This window comes from Lactuca sativa, chromosome 7, assembly GCF_002870075.4.
Source record: "Lactuca sativa cultivar Salinas chromosome 7, Lsat_Salinas_v11, whole genome shotgun sequence".
In the NCBI taxonomy this organism is placed as follows: domain Eukaryota; kingdom Viridiplantae; phylum Streptophyta; class Magnoliopsida; order Asterales; family Asteraceae; genus Lactuca; species Lactuca sativa.
In genome coordinates, this window is record NC_056629.2 from 197,297,952 (window position 1) to 197,324,594 (window position 26,643).

The window sequence follows — 26,643 nt, forward strand, 5'->3', positions numbered from 1 at the left end:
GTTCGTAATATATTTAAAAAAAAGTATATTTTTTAGTTATCTAATTTGTTTTTGTGTTTTTTTTTTTGCAGCATGATTTTAGTTTAATGAATACGAAAGCCTTTGCGAACCTAAAAGGCTCTGGCGGTAACATATGGGAAGTCTTTGAAGTTTTAGATGATGCCCGACGTGCTATTTTCAGAAATACCGTCTTTGGCTATTTTATTGATGTCCCTCGTTTACAAGGGGACGCTTTATTGTTTCATAAAATGTTCCTTCATCAGATCCGGCCGGACCCTGTTTTATCTCCAGATGGAATAAAACGTTTATATTTTCGAGTAGGCAATACCAAAATGGTTTATGGGCCGGAAGAGTTTTGTTTGATTACCGGCTTCAATTTTGGGGAGTATCCAAAAAACATTGGGAGAAAAGGGTCGGAAAAATTAATAAGCAGTAAAAAAAGATGTTTACTGCGTGAACGGCTATTTCCGGACCATACTAATAGTTCGGTGAAAATCGGCGACCTGAAAAGTTTAATTTTAAATCAAACATTCCTAGCACTTGACGACCTTGATGCAGTTAGAGTATGTTTGATATACATTTTGTGTGAAGGTTTTTTGGGCAAAGAAGTTAACGATCGGGTGCCACAAGATTGGTTTTTTTTGGCTGAGAATTTGGATCTCTGGAATAGGTATATTTTCTTTACGTTAAAAGTTCTATTTTATTAAAGTTATAATTTATATAATAATGAATTTTGTTTTTTTTTGTTTTGTTAGTTTCGCTTGGGGTAGCTATCTATGGGATTTTACTTATGTTGACCTTGAGGATACGTGGAGTAAGATACATCATTATTTATCACTTCCTCAGCGTGGTCAAACTTTAAAGTATTCCGTCTCAGGATTTACGGCTCCAATTAGGGTATAAAAATTTTCTTATATTTATATTGTTTTATTGTTATCTTTTTTATTTTAATTTTAACTTTTATTACTGTTATTGTACAAAATTGTAGATATGGATATATGAGATGATTCCGGCTGTTCGTGCATGTGGATTTGCATTGAGAAAAAATAAAGACTTGCCTCGGATGAAAAGATGGAGCGGAACAAAAAAATTGAAATGGGTTGACGTGAACAAGATTTGGTCAAAGATGCAGGTTTAAAAATATTTCGTTTATTATTAATAAAGTTGATTATTATAGTTTTATATGCATTTTTAATATGTTTAATTTTTTAGGAGGGGCTACCACCAAGACAAAACATGTTACCGGGTGATGGTGAGATGACATCTTTTTATTATATGTCATTTCAAGAGTATGTATATGGTGAAGGGAAAGCAGTTCCATCCCCAGTACGAGACCATTTTAGGAGACAAGACGAATCTTCGTCTAGTATGTCGTCCAGTGGTCGCTCTCATGGTAGAGGTCGGGGCAGTGGGAAACACAAGCTAGACGAGTTGTTGAAACGGGTACATGCACTGGAGCAGCATGTGTTTATGAATCAACAAAAACCTACATAGGTTTTTTATGAAGAAGTGAATAATGAACAATTTTGGAACGACATTATTTTTGAGGAACCGACAGTGTCACAAAGAAATTATTATGAACAGGTTAGTTACACGCTACATTATTTATTAAATTTTATTAACATATATGAATACCTGTGTTCATATTTTATATTTGAAAATATAGGTTGTGCAAGATGAAGTGATGAATAAAAACAATACAACTCAAAATGTTTTTGGTGATACTCAAGACGACAAGGTTGTTATAGATGTTACCTTTACGATTTTAATAATTACTTTTTAATAAAGTGTCTTTCGTTATTAAGTAAAAAGTTATATTTTTAATGTAGGTGTTGGAGGAGAGTAATCAGTATGCGGGGAACAAATTTGATGATGATGTGTTTGATGTAAACGATTATAGTGAAGTTAAAGAGGTTATTATAGTTACATTAATATTATATTAATATTTTGTTTATTTAGATATTATTGCTTATTAAATTATGTGTATTTCGTTATTAAGTATAAAGTTAATATGTAGGAGTGGGAGGAGAGGAATGACAATGCAGGGAACAAATTTGATGATGATGTGCCGGATGAAGACGAACTAATAATAACGGGAAATGTAGATTATTTTCATGATGATGATGATGACAAAGAAGTTACACCCGATAAACCTAGGAGTCGAAAACCATCACAATTTTTATGCACTCCTTACACCGAGGTATTCGTTTTATTTATAAACTGATGATTTTATGTTTATGTGAATTATCTATGTTTATGTGAATTATCTGAAAGATATACATTTAAACATATGAATATTGTTTTTAGTTGCACACGACACCGAAACAAAAAAGAAGAACAAAAAAGAAGGTTGGTACGAAATCAACATGCCCCGTTCCTCCTCCAGTTTTTGGTGTTGCTCATGACTTCTCCATGTTGCGCCTGCAACCTTACGTAGCAGGCGGTGAGGATGTCATCCAAAATTATGTATTGCATTCATACGATGTGCAGCATCGTTTGTTTAATTTCGTGTTAGATAGAGATTTTTGGAGCTCATTGTTTGGGCATACACACGACGGATGGTTGGAGTCAGCGGTAAATAAATTGTTAATTAATTCTTTTAAAAGTTAATTGTTTTTTAGTCAATAACAAAAGTATCATGTGTGCAGCATATAACCATTTGGTACCGACTTTTGATGGAGAGACGGTTTGAGAGCGACCGACATACAATAATGCCTCCAAATTTTTTTGTTTCTCATGCTTTGGAAGAAGGACAGGACTGGAGGGCGTTTATGGCTGGTATTGCTACATACCCTAACTTCATGGTTGCTTGGTGGGATGTTGATACGGTAAACTTAATAGTTTATATTGAAAATAATATCGTTTTTTTGTTATGTTTTTGTATTGTGATGTTTTTGTATTGTGATGTAAATAAACATAATTTTATTTTCTGATCCTTATACAGGTCTTATTGCTGATTCATTCATCCCCTAATCATTGGCTATTTGGGGAACTACGATTAGCGTCAATGGAAGTGCATATTTATGACAGTCTTGGTAGAGGTGCTTATGAAAAATTCCAATCCGAAGGAATCTTTTCCAAATTTGAACGTCGGGTGGCAAATTATTTGGACAAGATTAAGTATTGGGCGCGGAGGAACATCCCAAGGATTCCATTGAATATGCAATTCATTTATGAAGAAAACGTTCCCCAACAAAGTAGTCATTTGGGAGATTGCGGTGTTTTTCTTTGTATGTTTATGGAGCAATTGGTTTCAGGTCAACCAATACGTGTTCTTATTGACCCAAAGAACGCAGCTTTAGAGTTCCGTCTCCGGATGGCAAAAATTATTTGGGGGTCTAGTCTTGCTCCTCTGTAGTTGGATTATATAAATGTATATACAAATTAATGTTGGATTTCATTATTAGTTTATCTTTAGAGTTTACTCAACGGATGACAAAAAATATAACGTTACGACAATTACAACAATTTAATGACCTACTAATTACTTATCAATAAATTCAACATAAGAACGACCACAACATTTGTTTTAACGTTACAAATACAACAATTTATTGACCAAACAACTTCAAAACCATAAAAACAATATTGAAAAACTTACAACTTGTAAACAAGAACTGCCAAGAACAACACCCAACTACAAACCAACGCTATCTTTAACTTCTTATTTTCTGATTGAAAGAGCTTATTAGAGTTAGCTACTTTAGCTATTACCATAGAAGATTGGTCCTTCTCTTCATCAACCCAACTGATAAACCCGCATTTTGGTCCCTGTTAAATTTAATATCCACAGTAAGAAAATAAATTTGTGTCATGTAAACACAAGGGTTTAAATTTGAATGACGGTAAGAACATGATACCAAATACGGGCAAGCGTAGAACAATCTTCCTGGGTTTTTAGCTGTACCCGAAATCCTAACGATACGTTCTCCTCCACAATTGCAGTATGCCATTAGCCTTCTTATTCTTTTAAATCGGAGTTACTTTCTCAGTTAAATTTTTTCATAATGAGTGACACCCATTTATAGAATAAATCATATTACGGACAATTCTTTTTGACTATGAAATAAACTGGTTTGACTATGAATTCATAAAAGTTCAACTATGAAATGCAGACAAGTACATTCTGTAGTATTGTCATGTCGGTCAGTGAAATTTGACTATGAAATGAACTGGTTTGACTATGAATTCATAAAAGTTCAACTATGAAATGCAGACAAGTACATTCTGTAGTATTGTCATGTCGGTCAGTGAAATTTGACTATGAAATGAACTGGTTTGACTATGAATTCATAAAAGTTCAACTATGAAATGCAGACAAGTACATTCTGTAGTATTGTCATGTCGGTCAGTGAAATTTGACTATGAAATGAACTGGTTTGACTATGAATTCAAAATGTTCAACTACGAATTTAAAGGGTTAAACTATGAATTTTGATCAGTAGAGATACAATATCTCCTATTTATAATTCCATTTGTGTGATCATTGTAGAGCACAATTATCGGTATTGAAAATGAGTAGTCACAGCCAAAGAACCTTTTCTCAACTACCAATTTTCTTGCATAACCTTCAAAGAACAAATCCTAATACCTTCACAGCCATTAAGAAAACCGATAACAACCGCTTTCAATTCTGTTTTGTGGCTTTAGGTTGCGTGGTATAACATACTTCTTTTATTGAGTTATACAATATTTCATGGTAATCTATGTCGATTAGTTCTTACATAACACTAATATGTCTTCGTTTTTATGTAGATTCGTACCTTCCTTAGGTGCATGATACCGCTGATATATGTAGGTTATTTACCCCTTCTTGGGAGCTTTCTGACAACAATGTACTTCGCAGTGGCTTTAGATGGAAATCATGAGCCACTACTCTTAGCACTTGGTTTGGGAACCTTACAGTGTGAAGAATCATGGAGATGGTTCATGATGAGGTTAAGAGATTGTTTAGGTGAGGACACAGAGGTTGGTTTCATAAGCAACATGTGTGATAACATAGACTTTGGTGTTGACAGTGCCTACCCAGATTCCTATCATGGATATTGTCCTAAAGATATAGCTCGAAAGATACGTGAGTCTATCGGACATAACAATACGGAAGTCGAATCGTTGTTTTGGAAGTCATGCAATGCATATAGCGTTGATGATTTTTACTTGTGTTTCGAAAGGTTGCAAAGTACATGTAGGCAACCACCTTTCTGCACCTTGCTTATGAGTCCAATTTACTGGCTTGACGATATACCGATTTCAAAATGGACAAGAGCATTTTTCCCAAAAATACGTTACAATGTTAAATCGATTGACGTCCCTGAAATTTTGCAAATTATATCCTCACGTGAGTTTCCTATAACAACGATAATTGAGTTAACCACCACGTCGATAAAATCAAAGTATGCTGAGCGGGCCGAACTGGCTGGTAAGGGAGATTGTTATGTTTTGTTTTTTTTATTGTGCTGCTATTTTTATTAAAATATCAAATTTTACAGGGAGGTTGTCTGGTGGGTTGACCCCTTACGTTGAGAGTAAGGTTCAAAAAAGTCTCAGCAAGTCTTACAATTGTAATGCAAAACGTTTGTATGGGGATACATTTGAAGTCCATGACACTTTTGCCACCAACAACGTACAACTTGAACGAAGGGTATGTAGTTGTGGTAAATGGCAAAAAAGCGGTATACCATGTGGCCACGCTATAGCATGTCTAAGAACCCGTACATCTGAGTCCATTCAGAGAATGGTTGAATACAAGTTCACTAATTATGTGTATCGAGTTGCATATGGATCTGAGTTGGTGAATGGTATACCATCATATGAGCATTGGGAAATACCAAATGAAACGGTGGTCCTGTTACCTCCCTCAATGCAGTAGTTATTCATGTAGCACATTTATGTTTTATGTAGTATTATGTATTAGTTTTTTATGTACTCTGTTTTTATTTTACTGTTGTGTTACGTATTAGTTATCCATGTACCCAGTTTATTTTTTATGTCGTATTATGTGTTAGTTATTTATGTACCCCGATTTTATTTTATTGCTTTCTAAATATTGGCTATTGGGGGAACAACATACATTAAAAGAAATGGACGTTTATTAAATAGTAACGACTAGACACATACAACAAAAAGCAACTTAAATAACGAAAAACAATTAACTTAACCAACATGCATATTAAAAATAAGGGACATTCTTTAAAACATTCCATGCATCTAAGTGGGTAAACTCGCTACCATCGTATTGAAAGCGGTATAGTTCCAAAGCCACCTGCCGTAGAATGTCTTCATCCGTATTTGCATGTTCGTTATCCAACTCGTTATAAATACGTTGAAATTGTTTCACCTTCATTTTCATATTCAGAAACTTCGCTTTGACATCTCTTCTTCTTCGATATTGAGTGCGGTTCATTAAATGGTGAAACAAATGACAGACACGAGACCAAAATGATCCAGCACGAACTTGTGGGGGACCCGGTGGAAAATCCACCTCTACAGTTGTAATCCAAGCTTGAACCAAAGCGACCTCCTCTGTGTTCCTCCATATATGTGGTGAGTCCATAATTGCAAGGAGGGAAGTAATAGAATACAATTACAACGGATATTGAAATCTATTTATAACGACTCCTTACTTTCCTGGTGCAATGAGTTGTCAACTCAAACAGCAATGTATTGTGTTGTCATTCAACTGGGGATGAATTGTCAACTCGAACAGTGATCTGTTGTGTTATAAGTATAGTACACTGCATTCGTCAGTTAATTTTGACTATGAATTGCAGACATATTAGAAGTTTGAACTGCGATTTTGTGTAGAAACTACTATAAATTGACCCTAAGTTACACGCAAAACGTTATTAAATTAACCAATATAGTTGTTCAAATATTGTTTTTTAGATTCTACCCTCTTTGTTTCAATCCAAATGACTTCTATATCATGGAGCAATGAAGAGTTCTTGGTTCTTACACATGCTTACATTTATGTGTACGAGACAAGCAAGTTGAATGATCCAATGTTTTGGAGCCGTCTAACAAATATTTTCAATGCTGCAAACCGAATGGCTACAAGAAACGATCGTGACGAACTAGACATCTTAGCAAGATGGTATGAAATGAAAACCGAAGTTCTATTATTCAACGATCTTTATACCAAAATTGACGACGCCCGTCTAAATGCTACTGAGGATGTCATCTTGGAAGCTGCTAAGGAGGAATACAAGTCATTAAGTAACGGGTTGGAATTCCAGTTTGAAGCCCCTTGGAATATTTTGAAATATATCCCGTTTGTTTAAAATCTATTTTAGTTTATTATTTCAGTACTAGGTTATATTTTAGTTTAGTATGTGAGAAACTCGTATGATTAACTTGGGTTAATAAATGGCCATTGCATTAGTTATCAAAATATATTAGAATACATTAGTAACAAGATTCCATGAACCATTAAAACATCACAACAATTACATGAAAAAAACGACATAATACGATCAAGGCATTAACGTAAAACACAAGTCCATGGCTTATTCTTAACACAAATTAGAGCGGTCTACTTGAAATACTGTTTATCTCTAACAACCTTCCAAACTTCCTCATATTCGAAGTCTCTGCCTTCATGCTCAAAGATGTAAAACTCTGTAACAACTTCCAAGAACTCTTCTTCGTCACGACAACGAACATTGTTACGTTTCGCATAACTACATGCTCGATTGAACCATGTCACTTCCTCCTTTACATCCGTCCACTTAGTAACAACATCTGATTTTTCTCTTTTTTGCCCTTCTCCCATCTCATGGTTAAACAAAGATGTGATGCGACTCCATTCATCACCAATTAGGCAATGCGGGGGAGCAAGTAACGGTTCACCATCCTTAACACTTAGCCAGCACCGTGTTAGAACTAACACCTCGTTTGTCGTCCATGGCCTTTCAGAATTGGAACCAGGTACTTCATTCGAAGAACTTGCTGCATTCGACGACATTTCTAATAATGGGAATTCGTTTCGTTTAGGTGATTTGGGTGTTTGGTTTATAGATCTTAAACATCTATTTATATAAATAAATAGACTATGAAATAATACTTTGACTACGAAATGGTTATATTTGGACTACGAATTTCAGCTTTATGCAGTGTTTTGTCATGTCAAACTGTCATTTATCTCTTGTCACTAAAGGGACCCACTGGGATGTGCAGGTTACTACAGTGACTTGTCATTACTGTCTAGTCATTTCAAAGTTGGACTTCTCATTACTGTCTAGTATGTATAAATACCACTTATTGCTCCAGTTTAATACAACATCGATTTTATTATGAGTTCCTCACACAAATTCGAAATTTGCTCATGCAACGAAGTAGATTGTTACTACTGTGATTCGGTAGACCCTTTTTTTACACCCTCTTCAGCCGGGTCATATATGTCACATGAAAATTTTGAAGAATTAAAGAAGGCTGAAGCACAACAAGAAGAGGACAAAAAGTCATCCCGACTTCTCACTCAACTTGCTAATGATATAGGTTCGGAATGCAAACAAGCTGAAGAATGGATTGACCTCAATAAAAACAAAATCAAAGAGCATAAAGATTGGATAAAAAAGAGTAAGAAGGCAATCAAAACGACTGAAAAACGGCTTGCTGAGAAGGATGAGCAGTTGATACACATTATGGTAAAAAAGGATCGTTTCGAAGACAAAATGAGAATTAGGGATGACTATATAACAATGGAGAAAGAGAAGTACCCGTTGCAGTTCCCTGAGTTTAAAAATTAGTTATAAAGTTGTTGTAATATTATCATGAAACATATTAGGTTGCCAAATGATCGTTTGTTGTTTTTTTTAAATAACATGTTGTAACTGTTAAAATAAATCTGCAAACTATATTTTATAATACAAAGGCTTCATTCATTGTTATAATCAACAAACTTAACTAAAATATGAAAGCATAGCAATGTCTTGTAAGAGTTAATAAAAATATTACAATACATAATAAGCTAACAACTCGTCATTACTCTTAATTTCAAGGTTGTTTTATATCAAAATCAGCGTTATTGGTTTGTGAGCAACCCGCTGAACCACCAATATTATATGTCATTTCTGCAGTAGAAATTATGTGACCTGCTCTGCTACCAGACGCCCTTCCAGTACAATTATTTCTCGTGTGTCCTAGGTGACCACATGTAGAACACTCTTTTATAATTGGACCCTCGCCTTGGGATGGAATGCGGTCTGTGTTTCTTGGCCTGCCTGGCTGACGTTTATCCATTATAGGTGGCTTAACAATCATCAAATCATCGGGGATCTCCCATTCGGATGGCTTCGGCAGAGGGTTTACTGATTCCTCATATGTTTTCCTCAGTGTTTCGGTAAAGTAAGCATTTAATGCAAACCTCGAGCAGTCTTGGTAATTGTTCACTGTTAAACATCTTATGACATGACCACAAGGTATCCCATCAAGTTGCCAATGCCTACATGTACATGTCATATGTTGAAAATCAACAATCACATTTTGTGCCCCCTTTTTGACCTCGCATTTCGTATTTGAGATCATGCGAACATCCCGTTTGGTAAAAATTTTCTTGTTTTCTTTTACAACTTCATCCGCCCAAGGGGTAAGTGTTGTTGTTGCTTCCGCTAAAAAAACAGCCAAAATGAAGAAGTTAAAATCAATAACATCGAAACTAATAAAACATTAATATTACAAATTTACGTAATACCTGCAAAGTTACGTCTTTGAAACCACCATTGTTGCATTGTAGCACGAAAAAAATCAATCAACATAAGTATTGGCACCTTACGTGCGTGTCTAGATAATGCATTTATAGACTCCGCACTGTTGGACGACATAAGATTGTATCGGTTCCCTTTAAAATGTGCCCTTGACCAGGTTTCTGGATTTATACTTTTTAAGTACTCCCATACTGGTTCTTTTGTCTTTTTCATAACATCCATGGCAACATCAAAAGCATCAACTGTGTACGCCCTACACGCCTCCCAAAAAATTCCTTTAACCGTCTTACTCTTGCCAAATCTAGATACTATGTTGAAATACAAATGGACACCACATATTCCATGATGAGCGTGAGGAAAAATGTTGGCAACGGATGTTGCTATAGATGGAGACCTATCAGATATAATTGTAAGCTCCTGCATATTTCCTATGCAATCACGTAGTTTTTGAAAAAACCATGTCCAAGAATCAGTACACTCATTTTTGCATATACCATATGCAACCGGTAATATTTGATTTTGTCCGTCCTTAGTAACTGCAAGTAGCATGGTACCTTTGAACTCACCCTTTAGGTGAGCTCCATCTACTACTAGGGTCGGCTTACAAAAATTGACAAAAGCTCGTACCTACAATACATTGTATATCTATTCAAATACACCAAAATAAATATTAAAAAAAAATTAGAACATGATAATACTAACCGAGCAACCGAGTGCGACGTACAAAAACTCAAACCGATCATCAGCATCTGTTTTAATATGTGTGACAGTACCCGGATTATGTTTGGCCAAGTTGTGACAATACGCCGGAAGTTTGGTAAAAGAATCCTCTTTCGTACCCCTTAACGACAACAATGCATATTGTTTCGCACGCCATGCCTGATGGTATGAGATATTGATATTCAATTGAGCATTCATATCATTAACAATTTCTTTTCCCCGATAAACTCTACTATAGTCTTCAGCCAAAACATCAGCAACATATTCACCCAAAACATATTTGTTTGCTTGTCGATGATTAGGTTGCAACAATGTTGAAGAACATGTGTGTACATCAACAAATTTATTCACTTGGAAAAGTCCATCAGTATTTTTAATTGCTTTTGCTCTTAGTAACCAAGAACAATTTTTCGAAACACACACAGCTTCATACCTTGATTTGGTGGATCTACTTGTCCTCGTCTGGAAACCTTCTCGAAGACATTTTTTACCAATACACCGCTTTAAAAGTTCTTTGTTTTTAAATATACTCTCACATTGAATCTTTTGAATATTAATGTCTACCATCTGTGTTGGGATATCTTCATTATTATCAACTGGCCATGCTAGTACAGGGGGCATACCGTAAAAAAGGTTATCGGGATACTTAGCTTTAACTTCATCACCCAACTCATCTCTATCGGAATTACTTTGTAGCTCGGTTATATCTAAACATACATCACCAACATCAACATAATGCCCGTAAACATGATTTTTTTCATTTTTTTGAGTTGAATTTTTTTTCTTTTTAGTTTTATCTACCACACGCCTATTCATAAGTTTAACTTCTTGTTCGGCAACATCATCACAACGACCACCAACATGATTAAGATATGTACCAACATCATCATCACCAACATACTTGTAATTCTCGGGATCCACATATTGAATAGGTGAATAACTAACATTAACATTTTCAGCAACACTGTGAAACTGAGGTACACTAGGAGTATTGAAAGTACCTATCGGATCGTTGCTCCCTTTAAAACTGCATAAATTACCAACAAGTTCGTTTCCAATTTCACCGCCCCCATTAACCTCCTCAACTTCATCAACCACCACAAACACTTTCACAGCCCTTCCTCCACTACATTTGATTACGTTTATCAACATTCTAACATCCACGTCTTCAACTATAGCTATATAATAATTTAATTCAGGATGGTGGAAACGAAGACTAATTCTATATTTGTCTAACAAACCAATTTTGCTTCTTACCATAGATACAAAATCACTATAACTAATATACTCAGAAAATATCAAAGCAAATTCAGAAATACCTCCTTGTGGACATATGTATTCCAGATTAGTTCCATTAACTTGCCATCTCCCACCGGTTACAAGACAAACCAAATATTCAATCATTTTTTGAGCAAATTGTAGAGATAGAGAGTATTTCACAAACCAAATAACAACCAAAATGATATTTTTTCTACAAAAATTTTTATATAGCAAAGCCCATTTCGTAGTCAAACCAATTCATTTCGTAGTCAACCTTAAAAAAAAAAAAAAAAAAAAAAAAAAAAAAAAAAATCATCATTTCGCAGATAGGATCAGAGGATTTCGCAGATGGGACCTATTCCATCTGCGAAATTACCCCTATTTATACCGAAAAATATTAAAAAAAAAAAAAAATTCTCATCTGCGAATGTACAAGTGCCTGAAGCACAACTGTGTTTCAGGCACTTGTACATTCGCAGATGAGATGCCCATTTCGCAGATGGGACCTTCTCACCTGCGAAATGGGTGGCTATTTTTGTAATCCCGATTTTTTTTGGCTATTTTTGTAATGCAATTAGTATAATTGGCTATTTTTGTCATTTTCTCTTTTATATATGATAGTAGGCTAGTATCTGAGCAAAATAGAAATATATATGAGGCTGATGGTATTTGGGCTCAAAAAAAAATTTGATCAATGGTCCAAATATAGTGGGCTTCGAGAAAACGATGATTGAATGTGAAAGTAATTGGAGCATGTAAGGCTTCTAGCCTTCTAGATAAGTGATAAAGAGGCTGGCATGAAACAAAAAAGAAAAAGGATTATATATAAAGGTTTGTGGCGATCACAATTGGAGTATTCAAGGGTTTAAATTAAATATAATATATGTGGGTGAAAAGGAGCTAAGATAATCGGCCAAATTATTTATAACTTATTTTTTTTCGAGAAAAAAATTCAACCAATAAAAATATTTAAAAAACCAACTTGAATGTCTATATGAAAAAATAAAGTGTTTTTTTAGTCAATCCCAATAAAACAATCAACCTATGTTGGTTATCATAGGATCAGGTTTTCTGGTTATCTGACCCTTACACTGCAGTTGTACCTTAAGCAATTTGAAAAAAAAAATTATATATAGTAATATATCAAAAAAAAAGATCAAATTTCGTAACTCAATAAATATTTATTTATCGATAGATACATAATTTTTGTATATAAACCACATGGTTGAAGTCAATGATCTCTAGTCTTTTGACTATTTTTATTATTGGCACATGGGTTTCGGTAAATAATCCACCTAATAAACCTGAGCCGTCTTACCTTTTTGGCTTTTTCAATTAACAAAAAATATTAACGTTAACTGTATAAAAGAAGATGATATTATTGTTCTTTTAAATATTCATAAAATAGGAGATGCGAATGTTTATCCCCCATTTTCTTGCACGTGCAACCATGTGCGCAATGGTTGTGTTTCTCTTACTAGATTTATGAAAGTAATTATGATAACAAATTATATGTGTTTATGTACTTTTTGTTGGAAAAGAAGTAGGATGTGGTGATTTGAATCTCATCAATGCTTTACTTTAATACGAATATGATTTAACTTCTATAAATTAAAAAAAATCGAAAATAGAAAATCTTTATGCGTAAAAAAGCAATTAGAAAAAAAGTTTTGTGGTATTTTGCATGGCGAATGAGGATTGTAAACTATATGAATAAATGGATAAATGAAAGGATTAATGTTACATTCAAGTTACCAATTATAATCAATTTATGTATTAAGTCATCAAAGTCTTAATGGTGTTTGGTGGGTTACAAACCAATTTATCTTTTTAAGTAATCTAAAGTTCGTTTTCTAAAGTTTATTGCCCATATGAGGGGCTTTACAATCTGCCAACCTTCTAAGTTATAAATATGTATAAGTGGTCTTGGTACAAAAATGTGTGGTCCGTGTGGACATGCAGATGATGGTCAATTTTTATTATTTAATAAAATAAAATGAAGTCTAGTTATCGAATTGCTTAATGAAAATCTATTAATCGGATTATCTTTGTTGTAACTTTGTATATGGAAAGTGCCTATGGGACTTGTCTCATTGAAAGCAATAAAGAAAAAACTACTCCTTATAAATATAATTTCTATTAGATTATCTATATGGATAAATCATCCGGTTAAAATGGATGAGTTTGGTATGTGATGTTGACTAGTCTAATTGGTTCATTAATCCAAGTCTAACTCCTAACTCTTGTCCAATTAGGCTAGTTCAACACCACATATCAAACCCAATCTACTAGAAATTAGGCTTACAAGGAAAAGTTTTTTCTTTCTTGCATCCAATGTGGGACACGTCCAAAAAGGCAATTTCTATATACAAAGTTTCACGGTCTTTGTATTGGTTACTCTTTGTATGCTTAAGATTCACATGATAGTATGTATACAACTTAAAAGATCTTTTGGTTCAATTATAACCATTTACCAACAAAAAAAAACTTATCAGTCCAAATGTATACCATATAACTCAAGAAGATCTTGTCATAATCATATCAACTACTTGTGTGTTCTACTAAGGCTCCATCTATTATGATCTCAACTGCCAATGAATCATATAAGATATTATGACGTTTCTTCCATCCTTACTACAATACAAGCTTTTCCTTTCTTACTTCCAATGTGGGACAAGTCCCAAAGGTAATTTCTATATGCAAAGTTCCAATAGTCTTTGTATTGATTACTCTGTGTATGCTCAAGATTCACAAGATGGTATGTATACAACTTAAAAGATCTTTTGGTTTAAGTACAACCATGTTGAAAGTAATGTATATTTTGTCCAAACTAACATTTTGCAATATGGGTTGTTTCTGTATTTTTCTCCTTTATCTTGTTTTGTGCAAGTTATTAGTGTTGATTGAGAGTTCAAGGGTCATAGTGTAAATTGCCACCGGGTTAACATGCGGGTCTTTGGGTCTCTTTGACTCGGTGTATAAATTGATCTGGTCATTTTGGGTCATAATTCACATTCATAGCTAAAGAAAAAGCTCTCTCTCTCTCTCTCTCTCTCTCTCTCTCTCTCTCTCTTATCTCATAGTGTTTGTTAGGGTTTCAATTTAAGGTTTGAGTTACTCTAATTTGTCCTTGTTGATATTGTAGATTAGGTTTAGTGATATGAACTGAGAGTAGATAAGGTATATCTGTAGTGAGGTTTGATTTTTAAGTTCTTAAAAAACCTTCTGGATCTTAATCCTCTAATGATATAAGAGTTGTTGATGTTGGGAAATCATGTTTCTATAACTTTCACATGGTATCAAAGCTAGGACTTCTTTTATAAACCAAATCATAAGGGGGAAACTCTTTCAAAACTGATGAAGGTGTCTTGTTGATCAGAAAGACTGAGGTAAAAATAACATCACCCCAGTATTTCAAAGGGATTCCAAACTGAAAAATATGTGACCTAGCAACATTTAGTATGTCTGTGTTTTCTCTCCATAACTCCATTTGTTGTGGAGCGTAAACACAGGAAGTCTGATGAACAATTTCATTGTTTTCATTAAAAGTTTTTACACAAAGATTTGTAAATTTTGTTCCATTATCAGATCTGATAGTTTTAATGTTAACTTGAAATTGACTTTCAACATTTTAAAAAAAAGTGACATAACTTTCAAAAACTTCTTTTTTGGACTTAAGAAGAAAGGCCCATGTAGCTCTTGTGAAGTCATCAATAACGGTCAAGAAAAACCTGAAGCCACCTATATTTTCTATACGATATGGTCCCCACACGTCAAGGTGAATCAGTTCCCCTAAAAACTTAGTGACATGTTGACTATTTTTGTAACACCCGGTCCCCGGTACGTATTTTTATTATAAGTTGTTGCATTTTTACACTGGGACTCGACGAGTTGGAGGCCCAACTCGTCAAGTAGATGTGAGTTTTGGACGCGGGTGGAAGAGTCTACTCGCCGAGTCTGAAGCTCCAACTCGACGAGTAGACCTGTCTGGATGAAACCCTAATTTTGAGGGTTTTGCACCCTATTTAAACACATAAAATGGCCTCCACTCCAGCCTCCATCACCTCCAAACAACATTTACGAAACCCTAGCCCATTTTGAGTATTCTTGAGCCATAGTTGTGTGGTTGTGGTGATTTTGAAGCTAGATAAGGAAGAGAAAGCTTGAAGGTTCTTGGAAAAGCAAGTAGATCCAGATATTGTGCCACTTTTCCAGCTTATTTGAGGTAAAAATCCTATACCTTGCTTATTCCTTCCTTAGATCCCTCCATGGGGGTAAGTTAGGGTTTTATGGAGCATTTTATGGAGCAATACATGGGTACAAGCTTGTTTGGGGAGTTATAACTTCGGATCCATAGCCTTAAAGGGACCCCATGGCATAAAGGTGCCAACTTTGTGGCCATGGGAGTCCCATGCATCATAAAAACCTCTTTTTAGGACCATTTGAGCCAAATACCCCATGCATGAACATCAAGTTTGTAACTTTACGTGTAATATGGACCCTAGGAGGTCATATCTATGTTTTGGATGCATTAAGACCAACTGAAAACGACTGAATAGTTTTAGACATGGAGGGACTCGACGAGTCGCTCATACGAATCGGCGAGTCGGGTCGTAGTTTCCCCCAAACCTCTTATGTTAATGGACAATGTGTTGAGTTGGAAGAACACTCAGCCAGTTGGGTTCATTGTGGACCTAAAGATCATGGAACACGGTGAGTTCAAGAACAAAACTCGGCGAGTTCAAGACTAAGCCCCAACTGCATGAAGAAGAACTCGACGAGTTCATGGAGAACTCGGCGAGTCCAAGACTAGATGTGCCATCTTGCATGATGAAGGACTCGACGAGTTCAAGGATGAACTTGGCGAGTCAATTGTAGAAGGTCCCGACTTTGTTTAAAGGAGACCTCGGCGAGCTCTTAAAAGACTCGGTGAGTAGGGTCGAAGTTTTAGCGTTCTAAGGATTATGGAACTCGGTGAGTTGTTGGGTCAACTCGGCGAGTTGAGTCAACCAGGTGTTGACTTTAACCCAGAGTTGACTTTGACCAAGGTGTTGACCTTGACTTTGACTTTGACCAGAATTGACCCTTGAAAGGGTTATAAGTATGAAATGGTGATTAAGGAAGGTTGTTATGTGTAGGAGTTTGAGAATAGTCGGTTCCAACGCTGAGGACAGTTCAGTTACTGCACGACATTGAGGTGAGTTACCTTCCGGTAGAAGTAGGTCTAAGGCACCAAGGTCGGCCCACTAGTAAGAGTTATCGTAGAGATAATTTTCTTCGTGATAATTATCTGGTATGTTGTTCTTTGTTATGATTATGTGCTAGCATGATATGATATTATGTGATTGTAGATAGTAGGGGGAATAGTCTTCATGACAATATGTTTTTGCTATGTTATTATGTGTTAGTGGTAGGGGTGAAATAGTCCCCATATCCGGTTGAGATGAACCGGAGGGTAGGTCGGCGTCCCATAATTGCTAGGTCGGCGTCCCACAATTTCACATCGTGTTTCAGCATTACGCTTGGCGTAACTTATATTACGTTGGGCGTAATAGCGTTTTTCAGCAATTTTTGTTCTTTTAGCTTCTAAGTCCAATTTCCGCTCCAGTGTTTTCTTTTCCGCTCTTATCGACAACTAATAGCTGCAAATCATAATTCAAAGCATTATAAGTACTTTTTAGTTCTAAAAGAGAATAATATAGGCTAAAATATTAAGATATAATGTATAAATATATATATATATATATATATATATATATATATATATATATAATTACACATATCACAGGGTATGTTGACATCCCAGAATTTCCAGACAAGGTAGATCGACACCCCATAATTGCTAGACAGGGTAGGTCGGGCACCCCAGAATTGTCCGACGGTATGTTTGTTATATGGGATGTGGTATGATGAGGGAACTCACTAAGCTTTGTGCTTATAGTTTTCAGTTTTGTTTTCAGGTACCTCCTCTTCAAAGGGGAAAGAGTCGGCACGGTAGCAACGCATCACACATACACAGGATTTCCGTTTTATGAGATTCTTGGGATTATACTCTGACATTATTATTATTTTATGACATGGTTTTGAGACATGTGACTATGGTTTTATGAAATGATACGACTTGACGATATTTTCTAAATTCTTATATCAAAAATGTAAATTTTGGTCTTGAAAATTGGGTTGTTACAAGTTGGTGTTAGAGCCTTGGTTTGAGGGATTCAGACACACTTCCGGGGGTGTCTGGACTCAAATCGAGGGTTTGAAATACTTTCACAAGAAAATAGTTTTCCAAAAGTTTAAGTAAAGAATTTTGAGAAAGAACAGGTGATACGTGCGACGGATCGAGCTCAAGTAAGTTTTCCCCAAGATACTCATACATTTATGTTATGTTATGATATGATTATGAGAATCGCATGCTAGAATAGGGCTAAGGATCTAAGAAGGATGCCTTTTATGCTACTGTATGTGTATGAGAATTGCATGCTAGAATAGGGCTAAGGATATAGGAAGATGCCTGATATGCCTGTTGTGTGTGCTTTTCGAGCTGCATGATAGTACTAATTAGTCAGTGATATGATAGTCGGAATAGAATATGCTTGGGTTGGGTTACTCAATGCCCAAATGTTGCTTGCTTTGTGCTTTTAGGAGTTCTTGTTATCTTTTACTAACTAGTAAACGAATATGTTAAGTTACGTATTGCGAGGACTAGATAATTTCAAAAGGTTAGGTTTAGCCTTACTTGCTCTCGTTTGAGTCTAACCGTTGTAGGGTAGAACCTCTCATTCGAAGAATTATCTAGTCTTAGTGATATGTAATGGTATTCGCGAGCTAGTTAGGGGAGATAGCAGGGACTTCTTATGCAGCTGATGGCAGAGAGTGGGTTGGAGGAGTTACCCTAGGATAAGCCTAAGAAAAGATGAGTGCAATAATCAGTAGCAGTGAAAGGGACTTGGTCAAGTCAAAGCAAATCGTGAGGAAAGTACAGATGGATGTGGAAGGTAGTATGGGCCCATACTACTGAAAGCAGAGGATCCGTACTCAAGTCAAGGAGGGCAGAGATAGAACCAGGGAAGTTGTAGAGTGTATGAGACCTCTCGAGTTTATGTATGATCATGATGGTTATGTTTTTTGTTTCAGAATGGTGATGACATGACACGGAGCAGGAGGTTCAGGGTCTGGGACAGGATCAGGTTCAAGTTTGGGCGCAGGTTCCGAGCCAGTTGACGGACTATGCGAGTTCATCGCGTCAAAGATCACGAGAGGCATCCTTGAGGCGACCCCGGTGATTTTCGGGTCGATCAAGGAAGGAATTATTGAGCTGATGGAGGATCGCCTCAGGGCGTTTAGGAGTGACTGGGCGTCTAGCCAGTCAGGGGCGTGCACACTGTCCTTTAAGAAATTTAGGGGATGCGGTGCACCAGACTCCCATGGGGTGAAGGACCCCATTGTTTCCAGTAGATGGATTGCAGACATGGAGTTTGCTCAGTTGACGAGCTTCTGCCCTGAGGGATCTAAGGTCCGATACGCTGCAGGATGTTTGAGGGGCATGGCTAGAGATTGGTGGGAGCTAGTTGGTGATTCTTTGGGAGCCTCAACCATTGAGGCTATGACCTGGTCTGACTTTGTGACCAGGTTTAGGGTTGAGTTTGCGCCGGCTGTGGAGCTTCAGCAGCTGGCCAGGGAGTTTCTTGACATAAGACAGACTACTAAGACGGTGGCGGAGATTACCACCAAGTTTTGGGAGAGGGCCTTATTGGTGCCTCAGTATGTAGGAGAGGAGGAGATGCGGAAGACCCGTTATCATGACATGTTGAGAGCTGATATTCGGAAGCATGTCAGCTACTCAGCATGCCCGACCCTGGATTCCATGATTGCCAGGGCGAGGGAGATGGAGATTGATTTAGAGCACCTCAAAAAGAGGAAGGCAGAGATGAAGCAGGTTACTAGGGTTTCAAGGAAGAAACCCATAGGATCCGACACCAGGTCGAAGGGCCAGAGCCGCTGTAGGAAATTCGGCATGCTGCATGAGAGAGCTATAGATTAGGGTCATCGGGCTGTTATGAATGCAAAAAGACTGGTCATTTCAGCAAGGATTGTATTGCCCCTACCCCCACTATCCAAACATCAGAGTTGTTGTGTTTCCACTACAACCAGCGAGGCCATAAAAAGGTCAATTGCCCGAGGTTGACAACAACAACAACAGCGCCAGTGGCAGTGTAATCTCCAGCAGCCCTGTGGATCACTGATGGATGGCAGGGCAAGACAGAGGCTCCAGTGGTGAGGAGCCGATCCTTCCAGTTGACTATCGAGGAGGCACACGTCACACCCGATATGGTGACGGGTATGATTTCTTCTCCCTAGCTCTTATTATATGATGCTTACGATATTTATGTGACATATTACATGTTTTATTTAGGATCGTTCCATGTGAACGGTATCCCAGTTCAGGTGTTGTTTGATTTGGGTGCTACCCGATCATTTGTCTCTCTTACACTTAGCAAGAGGTTCCCTGAGTCTTCGGGCATGTTGGATTGCCCTCTGGAGGTCGAGATTGCTGATGACCGATCGGTACGAGCATCAGAGGTTTTCAGAGATTGTGTTTTGAAGCTGTTCGAGGAACGCTATCTGGTAGATTTGGTTCTCATACCATTGCGTGGGAACAAAGTTATCACCGGTATGGGCTGGTTGCTAATTATTGTGCGAATATCGTATGCTATGAGAATTACTAAGAGAATAAGTTATTTAGCAACGCGAATACATTCAACCTTACAATAATTAGGTAGGTAGACATAAGCAAACAAACTTAATCGGTGTTTAAGAGTACTTCTCAAATTCAGTTATTAACATATTTGTTTTTAGAAAAACCAATAAGCTAAAAAAAGTTTTTGAGTCGTTTAAAAGGGCTTTTCAAATGACTTTTTAGCTAGGCAAAATAAGAGTTTCATAAAGCTGCAAAATCTTGGTTTTTTGGTACTTTATTGGTTTTTAGCTATTTGGTGATCATTTTACCCCTCAAAAACTAAGTCAAACAATTTTTAAAACTAATTTATTGATTTTTTAGTTTTTCACCATCACAAAAGCTAATTCAAACATTTATTTTTTCCAAATAACAATAAGTCAATAAAGGCTTTTCCCGAAAACATTGAGAATTTCAATATAATAACTTTGTCACTACCACAATATAACTAAACAAAATGTGTTATATTGGTTTTGGTATTAGTTTATCTGTTAAAATCAATCTCAATGATGTAATGATAATACAAAAAATTGTATATCAGTCTATTAAATACAACTAGTATTATAATTTTACGTTAGTTTATAACATTAATTTAAAACATGTTACTGAATTATGTTATTTTCGTATTATTACTTCAAATTCGATTTGAATTTCAAAAAGTTGATTATAACTTAGTTATCACCGTACAACGAGTAACAAGACAAACAGACAACAAGTTGGACCGTTAAACCTTTAATTATAAATTATTATTATTTCACAATTTTTTTTATCAATAATAAACAAAATACTAATGAACTGCTCAGCTAAACTTTTTAATTATAAGTTATTATTATTTCACAATTTTTTTTATCAATAGTAAATAAAGTAAGAATGATTTGTAATTTATATTGTAATAATCTTATAATAATAATAATATATAAATATATTTAACATTTAATTTCTGTATTAGCGGCAAAAATATAAAGACTAGAAATTTCACAAGACAGCAGCATTTGCAGTTTCACTTTCTGTTGGTGTGGGTGGGTCTACTCCCCTTAAATAATGTCTATTTTCCACCGCACCACCATCTGCTTTCAACCATCCTTCCCCAAATTTGAAGCCACGCATCGCATCGACAGTATCAGACACCAAGAAACTGTACCAATCGCACCCTCTCCATCTCAAAATCCCAATCTTCTTGATTCCTCAAGCCACAAGGAGCACTAAATTCAACCAAACTCCAGTGTTCAGTCCACAGAATCATTTGATCTAGGGCTTCCTCCCGTCAATTGACCTGCTGATTGAAGTTTGAAGTCAATAACACTGTCCCTCGATCTGATTATCTATTTTTGATTGATTTGAGCTTAGATTAGTTGCTTGATTTATCGGTGTTGCAAGAGTTAAGTTTACGATAATGTCTTGGAAGAACAGAGGTGGTGGAGAGTCGCATTCAAGAAGTTTGATGTCAAGACAGTTGACCCTATTCTTGTGTGCCGGTTGCTTCTTCGCCGGAATGCTCTTTACGGACAGGTTTTCTTCTCTTTCTTTTACTGACCCCACACACCACTTAATGGAGGGTTTATATTGGAATCATTGAGTCCTCATATCTTGCTTTTTGATAATCTTTGAAATGTGCGTCAAATGATTATGAAAATGGTTTCTTTAAATTCGTGATTCCTTTTAAAATTTAGTGATCTTAATGGACGGATTTAGCAATTATTTCTTGCCTACAAATTCTTGAATCTTGCAACTTTTGCTGATCTTGATATGGGTTTAGAATTCAGTATTGCTTACAGCTTCTTTATCCTTACACACGAACTAGATCAACAAGATCCGGAAACACATAATTTACCAAAGGAACGAGATTAATGAGATTAATTGTTTATGGTGTTAGATTGTGGATCGAGCCTGAAGCTAAAGAGCTATCAAGACCAACTGGAACTGAAGATGAACAAATTAAAGTCCTTGCAGATGGTTGTGACACAAGACTAGTGAGTAAAAAAACATCTATTTAGTTTCATTTTTATTTATCTCATTCATCTCATTCATCACATTCTCCTTTTTTATGCTCTCATTAGAAGGACGTTAGGAGGGATTCCAAAGATATAATCCGTGAAGTTTCAAAAACACATAATGCAGTCCAGTAAGCTTCCTTATCCATATCCTTTCGACAAAAAACATGTTTGACTTTGCTGATTTTTTTTTCTTGTTGCAGAACACTAGATAAAACAATTTCAAGCTTAGAGATGGAACTAGCAGCTGCAAGAGCAATGCAAGATTCTATACTTACAGGATCCCCTATATCTGATGATTTAATGTTACCTGAGCCCATTAAGAAAAGAAAATATCTAATGGTTATAGGCATTAATACAGCTTTTAGCAGCCGAAAGAGAAGGGATTCTGTTCGTGCTACTTGGATGCCTCAAGGTTGTTCATGCTTCCGTGCTTTTTATCTAATCTAAACAATCTTTTTTCTTTTTGAATCTTGAATCTTGAATCTTTTTTTGTTTTATAAACTCCAGGTGATAAACTTAGGAAACTAGAGGAAGAAAAGGGTATTGTTATGCGATTTGTTATAGGCCATGGGTATGCAGCAACTATTTTGCTATTTTATAGCTATGCACTAAAACATGTATCGTATTGATGTTTGATGTTGTTTTCCAGTGCTACATCGGGTGGTATTCTTGATAGAGCTATTGAAGCCGAAGATAGAAAGCATGGGGATTTCTTGAGGCTGGTAAAATAAAATTACTTCTCCACTACAAAAAAAAAATTAGGCATCTGTAACTAAGTAACTAATTAAAGTATTAGAGACTGATTAATTACACACCAATACTGATATAAATGGATGTGAGCAGGAGCATATTGAGGGGTACCTTGAATTATCTGCCAAAACAAAAACATATTTTACAACCGCTGTTGCTTTGTGGGATGCCGATTTCTATGTCAAGGTTGATGACGACGTGCATGTAAATATAGGTAAAGTTATAATACGACCTTTTCCTTTTTTTAAAAAAATATTTTGTGAGTTTTTTTTTTCCTCTTGTCACAAGTTTGTGGTTGTGATTACAGCTACACTTGGAGCAACCTTAGCTAAGCATCGGTTGAATCCACGAGTGTACATTGGATGCATGAAATCTGGCCCTGTGCTTGCTCACAAGTAAGCCAAAGCTTTTTCTGTGTTAGTTTGAATGTTGACTATCGTGGGTTTGAGCATTGACTTTTTTTTTCTTAAAGAGGAGTGAGATATCACGAGCCTGAGCACTGGAAATTTGGTGAGGAAGGAAACAAGTATTTCCGACATGCCACTGGACAACTCTACGCCATATCAAAAGATTTAGCCACTTACATCTCAATAAACCAGTAAGTAGTATAAATTATCCCCATTCGTTACACAAAACATGACATGACAGAACATGTTGTACTGAGCCTGGTATGACTGGCCTGATGTCAGTAGGACAAAATTCACTTTTTTGGTATCTAACTTTTGAATTTTTTAGGAACGTACTACACAAATACGTGAATGAGGACGTGTCTCTAGGATCATGGTTCATTGGACTAGACGTGGAGCACATCGATGATAGAAGGCTATGTTGCGGGACCCCACCTGGTAATTTTATTGTATATATGTTGATTATCCGTGTCAGTATCCCACATCAGCTAGACACAGTCTCATCTGACTCTATATATGTTGGAGTCTGCTATCTGACTCTTTTGAAGAGAAAATCAACGACTCAACGTATTTCACAATATGAATGTTTTGTTTCTTGTGAGTGTAGATTGTGAGTGGAAGGCTCAAGCAGGGAACATATGTGTGGCGTCTTTCGACTGGAGTTGCAGTGGGATTTGCAGATCGGCTGATAGGATCAAGGAGGTTCACAAGCGGTGTGGGGAAGGGGAGGATGCTCTTTGGAGTGCATCTTTCTGATGATGATGATGTCAAAAAGGTGTAAATCTTTAGAAAGAAAAACATTATCTTTCTTTGTAACCATACTTGAAGAGAAAACCCGTGAGTTTGATGGTGAGAGGGTGCCACTCGATTTTAGGTGAAGAGGAAGTACCCGATGTTTTCTTTTTGATTTGGGTAAATATTGTTTTGGCACAATAAGCTTCATGGCTACGATGCATTTAGCAGATTTGTGAAATTCAAGTTTGTAATCTTTAGATTACGTTGAAAATGTTGTAGTTGTTGGGAACGAAAAGATATTGATATGGAATGAAGCAAACAAAAAACATCAACGGAATATTTTTGAGCAATAAAAAAGATTTTGTTGTTTGGATTTTATTGGGTGGAAAGCTTTGTGACATGAGAAACATATTTTGTAATGTGAGTAATTCCGTACGGGTTCCAATTCGATTAATTATGTAATGTTAGAAGACAACCATCTTTTTCAATTCTAGCATAAAATGATCGCCATATTCGTGAGAGGAAGTCTCATGAATTCATGAGTTAACGTATTTGACAAAAGTGATTTCGTTTATGAACACGAAATTCATTAAATATGGGAAGTGATTTAAATCAAATCGTTTGAAGCTTTAACATTATTGTTTCGTGAATTCTCTGTGAAGTAATACAAATGGTCCACCATCTATTTATCATGATCGTGAAGCCTGTTTTTTTTTCTTCAAAATACGCAAAAGATTTTCATTTCAAACACTAAAAATGCCATATTTTCAGAAAGGGTATTTTTTCCCCAAAACTGACAATTACATCACCATCAAGTATGCCCCTTAAACCTATTTCCTCGAAGCTGATATAAAAAAAAATGTTATGTTGAAATATACATATAATAAGACAATATACCTTTCTCGAGTGTAGACAAGTTTTGTAAATTTGTTTTAGGTAGGGCCCGTAGGGGTGAGAAATTGTCCGGTTTATGATTTTTTATGTTTTTGGTTTGGTTTCTTTTGTTTGAAAATTTGTGTCACAAAAAAACAAAACAAACCAAATTCATAGCAACTAAGACCAAACTGAAAACCGAATTACAATTCGGTTTGGTTTGGTTTGAGAACTCATGAAATCAAATTTTAAGGTTAAAAATAAAATCCAAAGTTTAAATTTTCCAAACATAAAATCTATTTTTTCAAATATAAAGTCCAACTAAACATATAAGAATATGAGAACAAAAGGTTAAATGGGGAAAGTTTTGGGATTTAGAATTTGAAGTCGATGTGTCCATGAAATATCATAATATGTTTTGAGTTTTTCTATTTAATTTTTAAAGTACAAAAAATATGACATCTAACTAATAAAAAAATTAATTAATTGAATTCGGTAATTTAGTTTGATTCCGGACTCCATCGGACACGACTCAAACTATAAACCAAATTCATAATTTAGTGTGGTCAGAAACCAAACCAAACATTGAATTTGAAACTTGATTTGGTCTGAATTCGATTTCGGTTTGATAAGGTTTTGAGTTTCTTTGGTTCAAACCAAATAACCTCTACTAGTTTTAGGTCTCGTTCGATAGTTTCTGTCTGGGAAAGTGTTGTTTGGGAAAGTTTTCTGATTAGGAAAGAAACCATGCTGTTTGATAGTACATTTGATTGACTGTGCTGAATGATGAAAAAAAAAATAAATAATTCAATAAAAAATAATTTTAAAAAATTATTTAAAAAAAATTAATAATCCAAGAAAGAAAGAAAGAGGCATGGTTTGATGCATAATTGTCTTTCCAGCCCATTTAGCCAGAAAGATATGATTTTGGGACTTTCTGGGAAAGACATATCTTACCGGGAAAGACCCATTTTTTGTGTAAATCAAACAGTCTTTCCGGTCCATTAAGTCAGAAAGATCTGTCTGGACCTGGAAAGATGCGTATCAAATGGGACCAAATAACCTCTACTAGTTTATGATTTGGTCTGAATTCGATTTCGGTTTGATAAGGTTTTTGGTTTCTTTGGTTCAAACCAAATAACCTCTACTAGTTTTAGTTCAATACTATGAAATTAAGTATGTTATATTCTTGACTCTTGATTTTTTTCTTTCATATAAAGTTATTAAATATGTATACACTTTCCACTTCACTTCTAATTCTATACATTTTGTTCACAATGGGAGTAAAACCCTCAACATTTGGCTGAGGGGAACCTATCTGTCAACTTCTGATACCGATAAGCCAAAGATCTTTTGGTAGTTATTCTTTATATTATTTCCCTTATTTGTCAATGATTTGTTTACTACGTAAATTTCGTTAAATGGTAACCTTTAAGTAATAAAAAAATATTTTCCCATGAAGT

The 26,643-nt window shown here is 35.7% G+C and overlaps 2 protein-coding genes across 3 annotated transcripts; both read left to right on the top strand.

Moving 5' to 3' along the window:
* Positions 1-765: 765 nt before the first annotated feature.
* On the top strand, positions 766-1,494 carry LOC128127404 (uncharacterized). The gene is made up of 2 exons (XM_052765889.1): positions 766-1,132; positions 1,213-1,494. Exons 1-2 carry the CDS (start codon positions 1,004-1,006, stop codon positions 1,492-1,494), a joined length of 411 nt encoding a protein of 136 aa, XP_052621849.1. The 5' UTR covers positions 766-1,003.
* Positions 1,495-21,413: 19,919 nt separating this feature from the next.
* On the top strand, positions 21,414-24,685 carry LOC111877328 (probable beta-1,3-galactosyltransferase 2). Of its 2 annotated transcripts, none has more exons than XM_023873855.2 (11): positions 21,414-21,930; positions 22,295-22,391; positions 22,479-22,543; positions 22,616-22,827; positions 22,923-22,986; positions 23,065-23,137; positions 23,259-23,379; positions 23,473-23,560; positions 23,638-23,763; positions 23,901-24,010; positions 24,180-24,685. In XM_023873855.2, the coding sequence occupies exons 1-11, from the start codon at positions 21,815-21,817 to the stop codon at positions 24,326-24,328; spliced, it is 1,221 nt and encodes a 406-aa protein (XP_023729623.1). In that variant the 5' UTR covers positions 21,414-21,814; the 3' UTR covers positions 24,329-24,685. The 2 variants fall into 2 exon arrangements, with proteins under 2 accessions (XP_023729623.1, XP_023729624.1); XM_023873856.2 differs by having other exon boundaries at positions 22,482-22,543.
* The last annotated feature ends 1,958 nt before the right edge of the window (positions 24,686-26,643 follow it).

Excerpts from the sequence above, each read along its gene's own strand:
- LOC111877328 (XM_023873855.2), top strand. The coding sequence starts at position 21,815 with ATGTCTTGGAAGAACAGAGGTGGTGGAGAGTCGCATTCAAGAAGTTTG. Across the intron at positions 23,764-23,900 it reads ACTTACATCTCAATAAACCA|GAACGTACTACACAAATACG; the intron begins GTAAGTAGTATA and ends TGAATTTTTTAG. Across the intron at positions 24,011-24,179 it reads ATGTTGCGGGACCCCACCTG|ATTGTGAGTGGAAGGCTCAA; the intron begins GTAATTTTATTG and ends TTGTGAGTGTAG.
- LOC128127404 (XM_052765889.1), top strand. The coding sequence starts at position 1,004 with ATGATTCCGGCTGTTCGTGCATGTGGATTTGCATTGAGAAAAAATAAA. Across the intron at positions 1,133-1,212 it reads AGATTTGGTCAAAGATGCAG|GAGGGGCTACCACCAAGACA; the intron begins GTTTAAAAATAT and ends TTAATTTTTTAG.